The sequence below is a fragment of the Dermatophagoides farinae genome, chromosome 1, assembly GCF_024713945.1.
Source record: "Dermatophagoides farinae isolate YC_2012a chromosome 1, ASM2471394v1, whole genome shotgun sequence".
Classification (NCBI taxonomy): Eukaryota; Metazoa; Arthropoda; class Arachnida; order Sarcoptiformes; family Pyroglyphidae; genus Dermatophagoides; species Dermatophagoides farinae.
Window position 1 is genome coordinate 282,496 of NC_134677.1, and position 21,070 is coordinate 303,565.

The window sequence follows — 21,070 nt, forward strand, 5'->3', positions numbered from 1 at the left end:
TGGCATTCACAAAAGAAAACTGAATGTATTCTGGGCAAAATGATTGGAAAATTTCCCAAAAATCAACAACTGTTGAACTAGAAAATTCCAAGAAATTTTCCCTGTGTAGGAAAAAAATAGTGAACCGGAAATGTGGTGGTTATTTGGTTGTGAATTTTTTTTTCATTTCGGTTTGAGAAAAAAAATTTCGACAAATAAAAAACTTTTAATGACTTTCAAACCTTTTTTTCCAAAATAAATCATCCACCTATAGGTTATTGATGAACACATAATCGATAATCATTATAAATCATCGATTATTTTTTAAAAAAACAATCGATAGTTATTATGCTAATAAATCCGGCTATTTTAACATTTTTTGTTAAAAAATAAAAATTTCGATCCATAATTATCGATCGTGATGTGTTTTTTTTTGTTTGTTGCTGTTGTTTTTGAGATTCAAATCGTCATAAATCATATATAATCAACAAACATCCTGTTAAATGGATGAATTTTGGGTTCTGTTTCTGGATTTAGATTCTTGAATGGCGACTAATTAAAATATGATGATTAATTAAGAGTGTGATTCATTTTTTTTCGTTGGCCCCTTGAATTTGTTGATCGATGTTATCGACCTGTTTTTTTTTTTTTGCCGTTGCAGTAGTGCTCAAATCAGTATTTGAACTGATGAAAATTGACCAGAAAATATTTTTTCAATCAAAAATTTTGATGTTTGTTTTTTTTATCTGAAAACCGGGAATATCGATCGATATATTTATTCCCGGTTTGTAATAATTAGTTTAGATGCCAACTAGTTGGCTTATTTTGCCCTTAATTTTTTTTCCTATATGGAAATATGATGTGATGTGTTGTAGTATATGGTCGACGATATATGATGGGAGAGAAAAGTTTTTCTTTTCAAGTGAAAAGTTTTTTTTTCTTCTGTGACTAATAAAAACACCAAGGAAAAAAATGAGGCAGTAGCAGCAACAAAAACAAAAAAAAAAATGAAAGAAATGTTCAATGGGATGTGTGAACAAAAAAAAAAAGTTTTTGTGCCAAAGGTTTATCCACATTTATATTGAGAAAACAATAACAACAACAACAAAAAGGTATCAATCACACAATGTTTGATTGGACTTTAAAAAATCACATTTGAATTGGAATTCATTTTAGAGTCCAGTTTTTTTCGTTCAAAAAAAAAATCAGATAATCAATTATCGATAATTTTAATTTTGTCAAAAATTCATCATCATCATTACGACACTATTGGTATACAGTCATAGTGAAAAAAAAATTCATTTTTTTTATCGGGACCCGATTGGAGGATACTTCCGATCGGTTATGACATATACAAGTAGTAAAGTATATTACATATGTATTGGTCCAATTGGGCCAAATTGGATTTGGGCTCCACCAAAATGGGCGCGATTATAATGATGGCTACCATTAAATATGAGGGCCGTACTTTATGTTTGTGTATTTGTGTGTGTGTGTGTGTTAAGTAAGTCGGATGGCGCCCAATATATAGCCATAGATTGAATTGATGGTAAACACACACTCTCGAACATATTTCTCTGTTCATATATACCGTTATACTGATACAATAATCAAATGTACAACGACGTGTATTCCGTGTATACCGTCCCCTTTTTTTCCCGATACACCAAAAAAACAGTTAACCGAAAAAAAATATTCGGGCGTCATCCGAATCAAAAAAAAAAAAAAAAAATTCTGAAATGGCGTCAACATACAAGACCCGGCTTCTCTTGTATGTTGTTCTTGTTTTTTTTCCGTTGTCATTTTGAATCGCATGCGTAAGTGCTGCGTTGTTTTTTTTTCTGTCTTTGAAATTCTGTTATATATGTATATATGTTGTGCTACACACATATCCATACACAAACACTGAGAATATTCAGAATCTTATGGGTACAGGTCGTATGTCCTGTGCACAACATATATATACCAATCTATTTTACTTTAACAAAAAAACACACTTTTTTTCTCAGTAAGTTGAAAAAAAGTTTTTTTGACAAACAAATAAAAAAAAATTTCTCGATTCATTTGTGTTTGTGTACAAAGATGTCAACTGAATGTATCATCATTGCATTTGAATTGTGTGTGTGTCTGTGTCGGTGTTATTTCATCATCATCATCATTAAAATGAACACGAAAAAAAAATCAATCTGAAATAATTAACCGGTGTAAAGATTGGTGCAATTTTTTAGTCTCTCTGTGTGTGTTTTGTGTCTTTATTTTTTCAAGTTGAAAAAAAATTTCATTTTCAAATGTGAAATGAAAATTTTTCCATTTTTTTTTTTTTTGTTAATGCAACATTTATATATTGGTGTTGACGGCATTGACAGTGTTAATTATCAAGTTTTGAGTGTTGATTATAGCGAAAGAAAAAAAGAAACGTCACGATATATTGATCGATCGATTGACTGAATCTCAATATCAAAATCCACAATCAAATAGTGAAGTTTTTTTTGTTTTGTTTTGTTTGTTTGTTTGAAAAAAATTCTAAAATTGTTTCAACCATTTTTTCCTGTTTCTTCTCTGATTATAAACTCTGTAAACGACTAGAACACTAAGAAGAATCATCGAAGATAAGATGATGATGACAAGGCAAATGATTATTATTATTATTATTGAGAATTTGATAAGATATCAGATATCACAACCTAACTTGATGAATGGCATAACGTATTTTTTATTTCGTAGACAAATTTCTGAGAGAAAAAGAGAGAGAGAGTGGGAGAAGAAATTGAGAAATTTTTTTTTCTAATTAGAAACCTAAAACTTTTGACTGTGTGTGTGTGTCTGGTGAACAACTGCTTTGTCAACACTGAACAAAATTATTGGGTTTTACGGATTTTTTTTTACTATTTAGTTTGCTATTTGAAATTGAAATTGAAGTGAAATGAAAAAAAAAAATTTAAACTTTGACAGTGGAGCCCAATGATGGCATCATTTAATTAGCCATAATCGTTGGTGTGGGTACCCGATCGTCGTCATATTATTATTATGATGATGATGGTAACTTTAATGGCAAAATTGAATTATGATTTTTTTTTTCGCTTTTTGTTTCAAAAATGAAACTTTCAAACAAAACAAACTGTGGCAAGTGATTGAAAATCCATCTGGACCATCACATTATTAATGATGTTGTAATCATATTAAATTTTTAAAAATCTAATTCAATTATCCACCGATGATGATGATGGACAAATGATGCACTCCAAATGATGTGTGTGTGTGTGTGTTTGTAGTCAGCGATCCAGAACAAATGAACCAAACAACAAAAGAGAAAAAAAAACCATACTGACCACAAATCCAAATGATTTTCTATTTCTCCGTTATTTTTTTCTACGATGATGAATGATTGAAATTTGATTTGATTTTCATTCTGTCAATGATGATGTTTTGTTGTTGTTGTTGTTGTCATTGCCAAATCATTACATAATCATAACCGGTCAATAGTCCAGTCAATTAGTGTTCACGCCTAATTGATGTTGGATGAAATAATGAAATAGAATGAAAATCGACTGCCAAACCAAAAAAAAGAAAGAAAACAAATTGATCGATACATTCTATTCATTTGTTGTTGTCCGAAATTTTATTCCTGATAATTTCCAAATGTTCCATTCTGCTGTAATGTAATAATTTAATAATTGTTTTGCTGGATGGACATTGAAAAAGAAAAAAAAAGCAAAGAATGATGAGTTTGAGTTGATTATGATTATGATTATTGTGGTTTGTCGTGTTCATTTCAGACATTGAATGCAGAATTTTTCTTTTTTTTTTCTTCTTCATTGTCATTATTACCACTTAGCAAAACAACTAATGGAGGCCACAACAACAACAACAACAACGACAACAATATTAAAGTTAATGTTTATGAACAAATTGCGTTATTGACAGCAATAAAAACGCACACACACAGACAAACACAATTGCCGTTTTTATTCCAAAAACGAAAAAAAAAGATGGAATCCCGGTTTTTCTGTTTCACCATCTCTCTCTGTGTGTGTGTCTGTTTTTTTCTGTTTGTTCTGATTTTGTTCAATTGTCTCTCTCGTGTATTTTTTTTTTTTTTTTTTTTTTTGGTTTGTTGCGGTTCTGACAAAAAAAAAATTCTCAACTACCAAAATGAATGATAATTATTATGATCGTCGTCGTAATTTGCCCATCTTGGATTCCGTTGTTGTTGTATGAGAATTTGTCCTGTTCTCTGTGTGTGTGTGTTTGTTTCTCTCCCGCTCTTTTTAGAGACAGACCAAAATGGCTGTCATTAAATGACATGGATTTTTTTCTTCCATCAACAACACCGGTATTCGATCCAAGAGATTCGGGCAATTTTTTTCGCTTTGTTTTTCAAAATTTCCTGGTTTTTTTTCGTATTGTAAGGTTTGCGTGTCATTTGGATCTAAATCAAAAATGACAAATTTGATTGTCTGTTTTGATGAAACAAACAAAACTTGTAGAAGAGAGAAAAAAAAAGTCGATACCAAGTTCAAGTTGCAAATCAATCAATCAATCAATCAATCAGACAAACAAATCGATTGATTGATCGATTGATTAAACAAATAGACAACTTTTTTTGTTTGATTAATTAAAATTATGAGCTAATTTGTGCGATACAAAAGAAAGATGTTTGTTCATCAAGGAAAAGAGAAAAGTTTCCATCATGAATGTTTTGTGTTGGTCATCTTTGGATAATTAGATTTATTCATTCAATTTTCATAGAAATTTGTTTGATCAAACTTTTTTTTTTTGGTTGATTAATGAGAACACATATATTCACCTCTGCTGCATTCTGTGTGCATGAACAGTTCCGCGATTGATGATGTTTATAATGTCAATTTGGTCAATTTCTTCGATTTTCTATGTTTGTTTTTGATGCAAACACTAAGATACACACACATTGATAATCGACAATCGGTTCAGTTTGTGGATAAACTAATCAAACTTTTACTGTTCAAAATCATTATCATTATCATTTTTGGAATGGCGACATTTTGTTTGAATGAATTTTTTCTTTTTTTTTTGGGTAAATAAATTTTCTGGTCTATTATTCTCAATGGAACAACAACCAAAAAAAAAAAAAAAAAAATGACGTTCCTGTGTTCCCATGTGATGCCATATATTTGTAACCACTGCGAATCGTGATTTCTGGGTACGGGGCCACCACTCATTCACATATGAAAAGAATGATTTTATTTCCATTTTTGTTCTGCATATATGCTAAATGAAGCTGATCACCATAAAGACGATGAGACCAAATGTCGCCATTTTTTTGAGGTTTTTCAGATTCGATTATTATTGTATTGTATTGTATTGAATGTTGATCATCATCATCATCATTTTCATTGATGATGATTATCGTCATCAATGAAAATGAGATTCGCTGTTTTTTTTCGTTGTTGTTGTTGTTGTTATGGTTGTTCAACGAATATTCATAATGATTATGATTGGCAATCAAAAAAAAAAGCGAATCATAGCCATATTTTTTTCTGGAATATTACGTACAAGTGACAGCAATGAAGGGGTTCTCCAGTGTGTACAAATAGTTGATAGGATAATATATCCGGTAATCTCAACATGGGTTCGGATGATGATGATGATTTTTTGTGGGTTAAACTGGTTCATCATCATCATCATCATCATATGGTGGTATGGCATTCAAAGCAAGCCATATATATAAAGAGATTGATTTGATCTGCATGTGGTGGTGTGGAATCGTTTTTGAATTTTTTTCAAATTTAAAAAAAAAATTTAAATATTAAGCTCTGAGAATCTGAATTTTTTTTCATTTTTGTTTTCACTGCATATACTGTGATATAATGACCATATGTCATGGAGTGGTTATACATTGGAAAAAAAAACATACATACATGCATGCTTCTTCTTGTTCTTTTGCTAAAAATCAATAAATGACCGTAAAATGAAAGGATTAAGAACTAGAAAAATTCTTCTTTTAACTGAAAATTTTTTTTTCTACGTGAAACAAGATGCAAAAAATAACAGAGACTAGAATTCGATTAAATTTTTTCTTCTCAAACAAAAAAAAGAAAAAAAAACATTTGAATATTTAATGGCCAGTATGAGCGATTCGAAAAAAAAAATTTTAAATTTTTTTTTTCGTTCACTGCCTGCCTGCATCTTGCTTATTTATTCTGTAGATTACGACAGACAACAACAACAACAACTTCAATCCATCTATTCACCACCACCACCACATGCATAGCCAATCAAGCTAGTTGGATGGATGGATGGATGGATAGATGCACCAGAAAAAAAGTAGGGAATGAGAAAAGTTTTTAGTTGCTATTAAAAGTTTTTTTTTGTGTGTATGTAATGTATTTGAAGTGCTGTGCTGTGCTGTGTGAATGTTCCAAAAATGATACGGTATGTTGTACTACCACCAGTAGACAGTAGACAGCAACAGAATCTGGAACGCACTGTGCAATGATGATGATTCTGTCTTTGTATGATTGGAACGAAAACGACAACAACAACAACAACAACAATTTAAAAATAGAAAATTTTCAAAATTTTTTCATTCCAACAGAGAGAGAGAGAGAGAGAGAGAGAAAAAAACTCAACTCTTTCTTTCTCTCCAGTGGCTCTTTTAAACGATATTTATTTATTTTTTCATTTTAGTCTAGTTAGAATGAATTTTCATTTTTTTTTCTGGAAAAAAAAACAATTTTTTTCCCCACTCTATGATCATCATCAATTTGAAGTAATTAAAAAACATAATGATTCCACCAACCATTTACTGACCAAATTGAATTGATCTCAGTAAAGTGTGTGTGGGATAAAGTGGTCATTGCATGGTCTTCATCATCATCATCATTTTTTTTGAATGAGAAAAAAAATTGAAATTTTTTTCTCTACACACTGGTCAGTGATGGAAAATGATTTTATTCTTGAGAATTAATTAATTAATGAGAAAATTATGTGAATATCCTCCTCCCACTACCACTCTATTGAATCCATCCAGAAATTCATGAAAAAGTTTTTTTTCTGGCCGTGTATGCAGTACGAATATATTTTATTCTCTGAATCTCTGAAATTTTTTTCTTTCGCCATAACCAATTAACACCAAAAAAAAAAAAAAAAAAATGCTCGGATCATGATCATCATCATCGTATACGATTGTTAATTGATATTCAAAACGTGTTTAGAATTTGATATGCAAATTTTTTTTTCAGATCTGTACATGTTCATCAATTAGTAAAACGAATGAGAAACGAAAAAAAAATTCAAGTTTTTTTTTCTTCAACAACAAATCAAAATCACCAAAATGAAACTTTTTTTCCCGTCTTGATCATTTCAAATCATCATTGTGATCAGATGATGATGATAATTATTATTATTTAAAACCTGAGATGATTAATTAAAAGTTTTATTCTCACTCACTTTCTCTCTCTCTCTCTCTTTTTGATCAGAAGAATATTCTTTGAAATCATCATAATTCTGTTTGAGAAAAAAAAACGGCAATAAGATTAGCGTTTTATTTATCTAGAAACAATTCTTATGGCTAATAAGGGGCTATTGTTCATTTTATTCTTATTCAGGGATTAGCCATTTGGTTTGGCTTTCTTTGTTTGAAATTCTTTGGTAGTTTTTTTTCTGATTTGAAATCGGATTACATAGAAAAGCTATATATATAATTCATTTGGACTGTAAATGAATGGTGGTAATCACACACATCCTTGAAATTAGCTTCTTTCATTCTGTGACATGACCTCGATTGACCGTTTGTGTGTTGTGAGTTTGGTCCTAATTTAAGATCTTGAATTAATTAATTAGGGCCACAAAAACATCATGATAACCAAATCATTTTTTTTTGTTTGTTTGTTTGTCTGCTTTGAAACAATGTAATAGTTATTGTTGGCGTGCGTATACATTGTGTTATTATCATTTTGACTAGACAGTGGACTTTGGTCCAATTCAATCCAATTCTTTTCTTCTTCTTCTTATTCATTATTTAATCCTCAACATTGTTTTTCATTCGTTTGAAAATGAATAACAAAAATCCATAATGAATGAAATGACCACCATAATAATGTTATTATTGTGCAACACAATAATAATAACCCGTTTATAGTGACAATATTATTTATATATCAGACAAAAAAAAATCCATCCATTCATCTAATGATGAATGAATAATTTGTAAAAAGGGTTAACAAGAAGAAGAATAGAATGAATGAACTGGAATTAATTATTTATTGTGTGTGTGTGTGTGTATGCCAAATAAACCTAAAGACTTTTACTGTTTACCTATTTATCTTACTTTTTCTGATAGATTCTGTCCGATTTTCACTTAGTACTACTAATGGGTTAAATTTGAAACAAAACCCAAAAAAAAAGTTCCAACCGAATTTATAAAAGCAATGGTTCATCTATTTTATTCAGAAACGAGAGGAAAAAAAACGAGAATTTCTAATGGATCCACACACACACACATACTAATGAATTACGAAAAGTTGCAATTCTTTTCACTCTTGTTCTTCATTAAATACAATGATGATCATCAAACAAAGAATTTTTTTCAACAAAAAAAAACTTGATGACCTTATTATTCTATAACAACCAGACACGCACACAATCTTGAATTCAAGTTGAATTTACAGAATTTAAACTGGTTGTTTTCGGTTAATTGTTCGAGTTTTTTCCCCACTGATCATGATGATGATGATGATAATGGGCTTTAGGCTATTTTCAATTTCCTAGGCAATTATTTCATTTCATTTTTTTTTTGGTGGTTGAAAATTCCCTCTATATTTGATGAAAATTGTCAAGTTTTCATTTTTATTTTTTTCTTTGTAAACGAAACCAATCGGCTAGCCAAACATTTGACAATAATTGAAATTGATTGAATAAGTAATAAAAAGACATTAATTATTGAATTTGATGATGAATCGATGAAAAAATTTCAATTTTCTTTGCCAAATGATAATAATGATGATCATCATTAGTGGTAATAGTACAAACAAACAAACAAACCGAGAAAAAAAACTTGGCTTTTTAATGATTTTATAATGATTTTATTTGGCTACCACCAAAAGAAAACTTTGAAACAAACACAAGAATTGTAAATGTCTTTTAAATTTTGAATGAATGAATTATATTTGAATGCATAGTTTAGTCCAGATCAAGGAGAAAAACAACAACAATCATCATTAGTGTGTGGCAAAAAAAAACCTCTTTCATTACATAATGGATACATATCCAACACACACACACTACTTGCCAGACTTGTTATATCATCATTGCATGCAACACCGACACGATTAGTGCAAACAAACCTGGTGGTGGTCGTTGTTTTTTTTTTATTTATTTTACTAAGTGAATTTTCTTTTCATTTTCATTTTTTTCTTGGCTATGAAAGATGGAAGAAAAAATAAATGAATTCAGTGAACCATGTAACCGAATATGAAAGAAAAAGCAAAAAAAAAAAAATTTCATCCAAAGTTTTTCTCAAGTCAACCTTTGAGAAAAAAAACCGAAATTCTGTTTGTTGTTGTTGAATGAATGAATGAATGAATGAATGAATTGCAAGAATCATACACACACACATATTTCTGCTTCGATTCATTTTTTGACGATCATTCAGTTCAAATATTTTGTTGTTGTTGCAAAAAAAAAACAAAGGAAAATTACAAATCTTTTGATGCACAATGATTGATCCATGATTAACTTTTTCAGTTTTGTTTTGTTTTTTTTTTGTTGATTGAATTTTCATATTTCCGAAAAAAAAAACATCACCATCATCATTTACAGACGAATGATTAGGTAAATTAATTTTCTTCATTCATTCATTCAAATCACACGTGATACGTTTGATTTAAATTTGGAAATTAATTTCATCCCTCCTTCAGCCACTGCCCCGCAAAAAAAGTTTGTAAATGACAACAAACAACAACAAAAACACTGAAAAAAAACATGTGCGCACACACAAAAAAACAATTTCTTTTCGTCTGATTGAAAATATAAATGAATGTCAATCAACCAATGACTGACGTTGCATTATTATATTACCTACAGCACAAATCCCCTGAGTTTAGATTTAGTAAAGTTATTTCTCTCTCTCTCTCTCAGTGTGTTTATATCAAGAAAGTTGAAAATCAATTTAAATTCAATTTGTTCAACGGCAAAAAATCTCTGAACTAAAAAAAAATTCATTGATCATCATCATCAATGAAACCTTCGGGGCAATGAAAACGGTAAATTAGATTACTAAAACCGTGTATGTTTTGAATTTTATCACACTTTTTTTTTGTTCTTCTCTGGTGTTTTTAAAACCAACTCAAATTTAAAATTCACCGAAACCACCGAAAACATATTTTTTGAATTTCGTTTAAAAAAGAGAATGAGAGCAGAAAAAGGGTTAATCAGTATGTGTGTAATTTCAAGGCAAAAAAAAAATAAAATTGAAGCCCAAAGCGCAATGTGAAAATCAATTGTGTTGAACATGTGCCACAGATTGGAATTGGAAGAAAGTTGAAAAAAACTAGAGAGAGAGAGTGAGAAAAAAAATTGATTGATTGATTGAAACCGATTCGGTTTTGGTATTGGAACATTTTCTTGAATAGAATGAGAATTTTAATTTTTTTTTCATTCCATTTTCTCTCTTACAGACCATCGTCATCATCATCATCATTTTATTCTGTTGATGATTGAGCTGTTGGGAAAAAAAACAGTATTTAAATTGCTGGCGTTACAACACACACTGAATTAATGATGATGATGATGATTTCGACCGAAAACAGAGGAAAGAGAACCAAAAAAAAAAAAAGTTCAGTACAACAGATTGGGTCATTAATATAGATAATGATGTATCGTTTTTTCCACTCTCTCCCTGTTTTGACTTTTTTTGGAACAATCTTGCATTCTGGTACATGATCTCTCTCTCTTCTGGTTATTATTATTTCTTTGTTGTTGTTGTTGTTGTCGTTATTATTGTCAAGTTTAATGTTGGTTAGTTTCTCGTTTGGTTAATTGTTATTGTTTTAATTATTCAAAATAAATTAATTAACTCTTTCGCCGTTGTTGTTGTTTTTGTTGTTGTTGTTGAACAAGAAAATTATTATTTTTTTCAAGTGAAAAAAAAACATGAATAAATTATCTCAATGTGGACCTTTTTTTATATCGACGATGTTGTCGGTTTTTTTTGCCAAGATTTTTGGAAAATTTTTCTTCTATTTTCTGGAAAACTTTTCTTTTTTTCCATTTTATTTTGTTCGAATGGCAATAAATTACCAAACACGCGATGACAAGTCTCTCTATTTCTTTTATTTTTCAATTCGATCATTGTGTGATGTGATAAATCAAATTTTTTTTTTTCAAAATTGATCAAAATCAAGTGGAAATTCTGAGTCAGCCAGAAATTAAAAAAAAATTTCGATAAATTAACCCGATAAATTCTCCAGTCACTTGGCCTCTAATGCCAACATCCAGGTATATCTGTGTGTGTGTGTAATGGGGCCACAGATGGATCTATCGATCTGGATTTTTCTGTGAAACAAAACTAAAATTCTCTGGAAACTCTAAACTATTTTTTTTCACTACTACTCTCGACTGAAGTGATCGCCACGAATCATCGATCGGATCGATTGAATATAAAAAAAAAACTTGGAACAACGAAACAATTCTAATCGATCGATTCGATATTGATGATGATGGTGGTGGTGTGCAATCAGCACAAGAATAAGTAAAAAACAAAAGAATGGAAAAAAAACTTGATTCAAAAAAAATGAAATGAAATGAAATTCAAGTTCTTGGTTCTGGTTTCAACCAAAAAAAAAATTTCGAGTGTTGCCATTTTTTGTTTGAGAATTTTTCTCTTTATAAAGCTCAAGGGAGATTGTTGTCGTCGCTGCTGACTTAACGGCCACGAATACAAGTTATGGACAACAACAACAAAGATGATGATGATGATGAAAAAAAATCCATAATAGTCAAGTGTGTGTGTGTGTGTAAGATGGTTTCACTCAATTAAATCGATGAAACGTGATTCCGTTCAATCATAGGATTTATATTGTAGTTGGGTTTTTTCGTTGAATTGGATGATGATAATTTTCTTTTTTTTTCTTTTTGAAAACAACAACAACAACAACGAAAAAAGAAATGAAATTTTTTTTTTCATCGCTTGTAATGTTTAAAGGCAACCATAAATTGCTTTGACCATAATATTCTTCAACTATTCATCAACTAAACCACACACACACACACACACACACAAAGTTATAGAGACAAATTAATAATTTTCAACCAAGAAAAAAAAGACAACAGCAATAATATGAGAAGATTAAGCTTTTAAAGCTGCTGACCATCATCATTCAAACTATGAATGACCAAATGTCGTCACCCACGCACAGTCAACTCGGTAATCCCAAGATCATCATCATCATCATCATCATTATCGTGATTTGATTTTGGCTCATTCAGGTCCATTTCGATATCGATTTTCTCGTCGTCGTTGTTCATCTTTGCATTATTTTTTAATCAAATTTTTTTTTCTGCGCTTGTTCTCGATCATTCATTTTTTGCTCACTTGTTTGTTGTTGCTGTGTGATTAACTTTTTCATCGTCATTTTTTTTCTCCATTTCCACAGTAAAAAAATAACATTAGCGCCTTTCTTAGATGTCATGGATCATGTGTGTGATGTTTTCATTTTCGTTGTTGATGATTGATTGATTGATTGGTTGATTGATCGAATCCCGAGCAGCAGCAAACGATGATGATGATGATGATGAAGGAGGTGGTGAAACAAAAAAAAATTGCTGGAATTTTTTTTTCGGTGTGAATATTAATACACATACGATAAATAAACTCCAAGATCATAATGACAGCTGACAACGAAATTTGATTTTTTTTCTTGGGTCTGACATTTTTTTTTTTTTTGCCAAAATCGACACAGGCTTGGTTTTTCGGGTCAAAATCACAAACAAAGTCAATTTCGTTTGATGGAGTAAAAAAAAACCTAGTGAAAATAGTGGGTGGAGATGCAACGGGCGCGCGCGCTCAAAAAAAAATGATGTGATTGTGTTGTCATGAATAATGATGACGATGATGATGATGATGATGATGGTTTCTAATTTCTGATGTTTCATTCATCGTCGTATATGGATCGGGTTCCATTTTTTTTCTGAGGGGTAACTGTTACTTGTTCAGTGTCACTACGTGTGTGTAGATATTGATCACATACACACAGAGAGAGAGAGAGTGAAGAAAAAAACACAAGTTTTTTTTCTAGGAGCAATCGATATTTTTTTCGCTTTTTTTGGAACATTTTTTCGTTGATGATCTTGATGTTCATCGTCATCATCATTCATAAATAATTTATAATTAACATGTATTTGCTTTTAATTTATTTTTTTTCATATTTTTATTTCATTTTTTTTTCAAAATACCAAAAAAATTTCATACGAGATATGAATTCTCATTATCCACACCAGAATCTAATCTGATCACATTTATTGAAGAAAAAAACGACAACGACGACCTATCCATAGTCATTGGACTTTTGGAATTTGATTTGCATACATGATGAATATACATTGAGCAAAGATGGGCATCGTTGTCGTCAAATTTTGATTGAATTTGAAGCCGGAAAAAAATGAAAAAGAACCACATTTGAATTCTGGAAATGAGAAAAAAAAACATTCTCCAAATATACAGTAATTAAGTTTTTTTTTCGGACATGATGACGATGATGATGTTGGAAAAATTTTTCAACATGATGATGAGTTTTTTTTTCTTAAAATTCTGTTTTGTTTTTTTTCGTTCGGTTAATTGGTCGATTCCGTGTGTATGCATTCTACGTATCATCATCATCATCATCATCACTAACGTTATGTGATTATCCTCATTAGAATCTCATGCGATTTTCTCTCTGTCTGTCTAGAATTTAATTTTGTTCAAGCAGATTCAGCAACGGGAAAAAACAAATCAAAAAAAAAAAAAAAATTTCCCTTGCAGCCAAACTCTCAATGTATGTGTGTGCGTGCGTGTATGTTCATTTGATTCTGTGGCTTTTCGCTTGCTTCTGTGTTAAGGGGTTTTGGTTGTTTTTTTTTCTCTAGTTTGGATTTCATCATTACACATATACATACTTTTCATAAAATGATAATCATTAGTATAAATGTGCATACTAAGGCTATTAGAGAGGAAATCAAATCAAAAAAAAAAAAAAAACAGAGGAAACAATCATATATTGTGACTTGTGTATGTAATCTCAAATAGCCGGGAATAAAAACCATATTTACTATATATACATGGAAAATATTCTGGCAATTAAGGCCATATTTATTCCCTGTAGCTGTGTTGTTTGTAAATTGTATAAATTGGATTGCGTTCCACTTGAAATTTGACTTTCTAAACAGAAATATTCTTTACAAGTTTACCTCTCTCTCTCTCTCTCTACACGAACAAATTTATAATGATGATGGTGATGGTTTACAATTATCATCATCATCATCATCATCATCCGATTCTAGTACCAAGAACACTAATTGTTTTTTGTTGTTGCTGATGCTTTTCCTACAAAAATATGGTTATTATTCTTGTCTCATCATCATCATCATCATCATCATTCGTAATGGGTATTTAAACCTTGATGTTTTTTTTTTCATTCTGGTTTCCCATTCATTTTATTCATATAAAAGGGTTTACCTTTTTTTCTTGATTGCAAAAACTTTTTCAAAAAAAAAAAATTTTTTTTTTTCACTCTAGTTGCCTTGATTGTGTAAATGTTTGAATAGCCACCGATGGGCTAAAATGTTTAAAATTCAACTCTGAATTTTTTTTTTTGTCGGAATACATTTTGCACGAGAATTCTCTCCGTTTTCCATGTGCCCATATATTCATGCCGTGCATATGCAAATCGGTGTAGTTTTCAGTGTTGCTGCACTCGTTTCACTTGCACTCAATCCATGATTCTGTGTGTGTGTGTGTGTGTGTATGGCTGATTAATCGGTATTCGTTTTCTTTTTTCTTTTTTCTTTTTTTTAGCTACTAAATACTGTTAATGTTAAATGATTCAATTAATTATTTTTAATTAATACCAAACCCATTTATATACACAAAATAATAAATGGTCTGTGTGTGTGTTCGTCGAGTGAAAGGATCATTTTTTTTTCGTCACCTTCACCAACAAACTAGTATACACTAATGATGTAAATGTAAATGTCACACACACACACACATAATTGGATACACTAACCAACCGAGTATTATTCTGGCTTCATTATTATTAACATGCAGCCAATAAGATTGAATGAAGATTATTTGAAATTCTTTCATCATCATCATCATCATCATTGTTTGTTTGTTTATTTTTTTTCCACCTCATTGAATGAATTTTTTTTTGTTTGTTTATTTACAACTAAATTCTGTAACTAAATAGAAAAACAAAATGCTCCACATCTGCTAATTAGTAGTAGTCAGCATCATTCATTTTGATCCAATATATTTTTTTTCTTTCCTTATTGGGCGTCATTCTAATTGGAGCTTATTGCTGCTATGGATGTAATCAATCAATTGAATGAATGTGTCTGCGTGTGTGTGTGCATTGCCCATTTATCATTCGCCTCATCTCATCTCATCTCATGTCTATGAACGTTTGTTTTTGGCTATCTGTATTGGAATGCCTATGACTCTGATAAATAACGTCATTATCAAACGGCAACCGAAAGCTTATTGAGCGCATATGATTAATTTCAATCAATTCATGACATTTTGTTTCCATATAGTCAACCCATTCAATAAAATAAAACGAATGGCCAAGAAGATGGAAAAAAAATGATAACCAAATTCATTGTCCATCTGCTGCTACTGCTGCTGCTGCTGCTGCTGCTTAAGCAGATTCACATCATACAATGACATTTGACTGACTGACTTTTTTTTCGTCCTCGTTTTATGTTATTGGACCATATTGGGAAAGAAAAAAAATTCTCAAAATGATGATGATTGACCCGAACCATGTGTGACATCCACCAACTACTACATTTACCATTTTGAATATCAGAATTCATTGAGAATTTTTTTTTTTTGATTTAAATAATAAAAATAATCTAGATTCTATGGAATTAACGTCCACAATATGTTTGTTGTTTCTGCATTGTTTGGCTATATGGCTAATTGATTTGACTTTTTTTTCCATTTATTGTCAATCGGATTGTGCAGCATCTGTGTGTGTGTATGTTTGTGTGTCCATTTTTGTATTCATTTCATTTCACGTTTCATGCTGTCAGCTGCTGTATTTTTGATTCGGTTGTTTTTCTCTGTGTTCTAATTAAAATGAAACCAACTCTTTGTTTTCCAATTGGTCATCCACCCATTCAACGTTTTTTTTCTGTTTTGTTTCAATGGTCGGTCGGTCATAATCGGCTTTTGTTTTCAAGCGTTTTTTTCGCTATACATAACATATATGAATGAATGGAAAAAGTGGAAGGGATTTTTTTTTGATTCTCAGAATTTTTTTGTTTTTCAAAATGAGATTTTAAAAATCCTTGAGAGAGATCAAATATAATGATTTTGTTTTCGTTTTGTTTTTTTTTTGTTTTTTTTTTGATTCTGGAACAAATCTCTGGAACTCGTAGATCAGGCGCCAGGTGTGTGTATGTGTGTGTGTCAAAGGTTAGTGCCTGTTCCATGTGTCTTAATGATCATGATGATTTTTAACCCTTTTCCAACTACCATTTTCCAAACCTACTACAAAATGAAAAAAAGCCCAAATGGACTTGACGCTTTTTCCATTTTTTTCTGTTTGCTTGCTTACATGCTTTTTTACATCCAGTGAGACGAAAGAAATTAGTTTTTTTTTCTCTCTGGAACACGTTCTCTACATCATGGTTTGTTAGTTTGTTTCTTTTTCTCTGGTTTAATGTATGCAGAACAAAATGGTAAAAAAAAGTTTCTACCATTCCAAATCATCATGAACAAGAGAAAAAGTAAAGAAAAAAAAATTACCGAATCTCAAGGCTATTTGCATAATACCCATATCATATATGATGATGATGATGATGATGATTTGAATTGATGACCGGAACCAAGTGACCTGATGATGATGATGATGATATTCCAAAAACAAGCCATGTCCAATCAATGGTTGGTTGGTTGGTTGTAAAAGTATACTTTTTTTATTTTTTTGGATTACCGAAAATAAATTTTTTTTTCTTTTTGGCGTTCGTCACTTGGGGCTATAATTTTTATTTTCTGTTTGTTATTTATTATATTTGGCTCAAATGAAATAAAACATGAATGTTTGTTGTTAATTTATTCATTCTTATCGCAGAATTTGCAGCAGCAAAGAATGATAGAAAGTGACCAGATAGTGGCTATTTTTCCATTTGGTCTTTAATTAATGTCTGTTTTTTTTTGGATTCTGGAATGAGCAAACATTTTTTTTTTCGGTGGAGGGAATAGTCATCCAATGAGTGAGTGAATAGTACTGTGTTTTTCACCAATTTTTGATTCTAGATTTTCTGGTTTGTTTTGGTTTTTTTTCTGATTCTATCCAAAGAAAAAAAAAGCGAGAACATTCTGGCTAACGACTAAAAGGCTAAACTTATCCTATATTTTTGTGGCCAAAATGATCAATTGTGGTGTTGATGGTGATGGTGATCAATTAGATTCAATTAATTTTCAACATTAACAATGTGCTGCTGTTGTGAAAAATAATGGTGGCAGGCATTCTGTTATTCTGTGAACATTGCCATCATCAACACTATACTAAGTCATCAGAATGACAGATGATTGTTGGTGGTGTGGGATAGGGTCTTTTTTTTCATTTTCATTCTGGTCAAACAGAAATGATGGAAAAAAAGGATGTGCAACAGCGACAACAACAATTCACACATTTTTCCAATGACATTGATAGATTGGCCATCAATGTATCAAGGCTACTGCTGCTGCTGCTGCTGCTGTATGGCTGGCTTACCTACCACCTATCTTAGTTGCTTGTAATGTTCATTGACAGTTCGTTGGATTCTTGGTCTTGGTTGTTGTTTTGATAAATATCCATATCAATCATTCATATGGTTAACAATTTTCTTCTGCTCTCTCTCTCCAGTCTAGTCTAGTCATCCAGAAATGTTATGTTATGTTGGATACATTCTTGAACTTTACTGCACACACACACATACACTTATAACGATAATTTGAACAATTGAAATGGAGAGAAAGTTGTCGTTGTCGTTGTCGTTGTTGACCACTCAATTACGTGACTAGAATTTTATTTTTGTTTCAAATTTTATTTATTAACAAATACCATATAGAGAGGAAAAAAACGAATGGACTAAAATTTTGAAAACAAACAGAATGGACATGGATTTAGCACCGGAAATCTTTTTCAATCGATCAATGAATCGATGATCAATTCAATTTTACTCTTATGTGAATAATATTGAAAAACATAAATAAAAAAAATTTAAATATCTGATTGAATCAATAACAAAGTCGATGGATAACAAAAAAGAAAAAAAAAAGAAAAAAGAATTTTGCAATTGTCCAAATTGAGGATGGGTGAATCAAGCAGACACAGGCACACACATGTCAATAAATAAATCCATGCGTATCAATCACAACGAAATCGGTACATCTTAATTTTTTTTCCTTTCTTTTGTTGTTGTTGTTGTTGCTGTTGAAAACTCAAACCGAGAGAACGTAAAAAAGGTGTTAAGCCTGGATATATTTACATGATTGATTTGTTGTTGTTGTTGTTGTTGTTGTTACAGTTGCTTTACTTTTGAATTATTGAATATCGATACGTCAGTGTATGTGTGTGTGATGCAAAATAAATCAGCATGTGATTCTCTTTTTCTTTCTTTAACTCTATGTTGAAAATGAAAAATTATCATTCAATAAAACTTCTTGATTTGCATAGAATTTTTCGGTTTAGTTTTCATTTTCTGTAAATCTTTCTTATTTATCATGTGTTGGATTTTTCTGGAAAAGTTTTTTTCAATTTAATTTTTTTTTTGTTGCAGATGATCGACCATTGTCATATGTTAATGTCGCCAAAACCAGAACCAGTAGCAACAACACATCATCATATTGATCATCGAACAGCAGCAACAATGGGTACAACTAGTTTGGAATTGAATCAATCAAAATACAATTCAATCAATGGATTTCATCATTGTAATGGTGATGATTATTGTCATCGATTAAATCCAGTGGCCACCACTACTACAACGACACCGATGTCAACACCAACACAATCACCATTACAATCACAACAACAACAACAACAACAGCAACAGCAACAAACATCATTTGCATCTGATATGAATGATTTAAATGATGAATTAGATGATGATGATGATTGTGATGATTCTGGTGATGATATCACCGAAGAAGAAGAACAAGATGAAAATGAAACAAGAAATCATAATAATAATAGTTCCGGTGGTAATGATAAAAATAATACATCCATTTCAACAACTTCAATTCCAACCACTTCATCTATTTCGACAACATCGACAACGACAACAGGCAATAATAATAATCCAGCAAGTAGCATATTCTATACGGCAATGACTTGTTATACAAATCCAGATATTGGATCAAATAAAGATCAAACAAATTCTTATCATCATCATCCAACTAGTGGTGGTAGTGGTGCTGGTGATCATTATCTTCCATTATCATCATCATATCATCCATCAATATCGATTGATCAACAACCATATCAATTGGCCAATTCAACATCAACATCAACGTCGTCATTGAATCGTTATAATGGACAATCATCATTCAATAATGTTGATGATAATAGCAATATGTTACATAATGGTGGTGGTGGTGGTGGAATCGTTGAAAGTGAAACATTCTATCATGAAAGACGCCGTTATCATTTTTTACCGCATTCCAATTCCAATTCATCATCATCATCATCATCTGTGTCATCATCGACAAATTCAAATTTAGATTCCAATAATTCATCATCAAATGGATCATCATCATCATCATCATCATCGTCTGTTGCCAATAATGCATTAGTTCCAGTAACGGGTGAAAATTCCAATCAATTACAATCATCATCGACAACAACACAAATGACAGATCTGGTAAATAATCCATTCGGTGCAATAACGCCATCTGGTGGTGGTCATCATACAACAGTAATGCAAAGTTCAATTATAAATCAATCGAATCATTATCACCATCATTATCATCATTATCATTATTATTGTCCAACTAATCTACATCATCATCAATCACCATATCATCATCCACCACATCCAGCATTTTTAGCACCGCCACCACCACCACCACCTCCTCCACCGCCACCACCTACGGCTTCGGCCACTGTACCACCTTCACATCATCCTTTACATCATCATATTCAAGCTGCAACCGCGACAGCAATCGCAACACCACAAAGTATAATGACAACATCGGCAGCTGCTGTTAATTCACCAGCCACAGCAACATCGCAACATCCACTTTCTCATCAATTTTATCCAGCATTACCAAGTGCCGGCAGTAATAGTTATTCAACGAATAATCTGGGTACTGGTCCACTATATGGTTATGATGAAGATCTTTCAATGACAAGTTGTTCATCAACAAATCTGTCATTACCAGATAGTCCGTCAAAATTTACATCATTATGTGCTAAAACAAATTTAACCGCAACAAATAATAAACGTAAATCATTGATCAATGATCAAACAACGGCGAACATTAAACATTATACCGATCTTTCAGCCAGTATACCGAGGCCACCACCACCACCATTATTGAATGGATCAACATCGAATCATCATCATCATCATCTAAATGGTGTAACACCGCCACATTATGAACATTCAATAACGAAAGGTAAAATAATTTTTGAAATTTTTATTTTGAACTAACTTCCACAGATGGCGCCATGTGTTTCAGATTTTTTAATATTTCCTTTTTTTTCGTTTGATAAATAATTTCATTTCCGATTTTTTTTTATTCATTTATCAAGTGGCATGTAATTTAATTTCTTTTTTTTCTGTTTGTTCAAATTGAATTGTAATCATCATTTTTTTCCAAATCAGGAAACAGAATCGGAAAAAAGTGTTTTTTGTTTTG

At 31.1% G+C, this 21,070-nt stretch overlaps 1 protein-coding gene across 2 annotated transcripts in view; it reads left to right on the plus strand.

The window, feature by feature from the left end:
- LOC124492738 (uncharacterized) overlaps positions 1–21,070 on the plus strand; it is a 35,660-nt gene that overhangs the window by 9,303 nt on the left and 5,287 nt on the right. Inside the window, exons 1-2 of one of the 2 annotated variants that reach the window (XM_075731215.1) lie at positions 1,896–2,607; positions 18,988–20,827. In XM_075731215.1, the coding sequence (XP_075587330.1) occupies positions 18,988–20,827 (1,840 nt within the window). In that variant the 5' untranslated portion in view covers positions 1,896–2,607. Of the gene's footprint in view, positions 1–1,895; positions 2,608–18,987; positions 20,828–21,070 lie in introns of those variants that run through there. The other variant, XM_075731210.1, reaches the window with a different exon arrangement.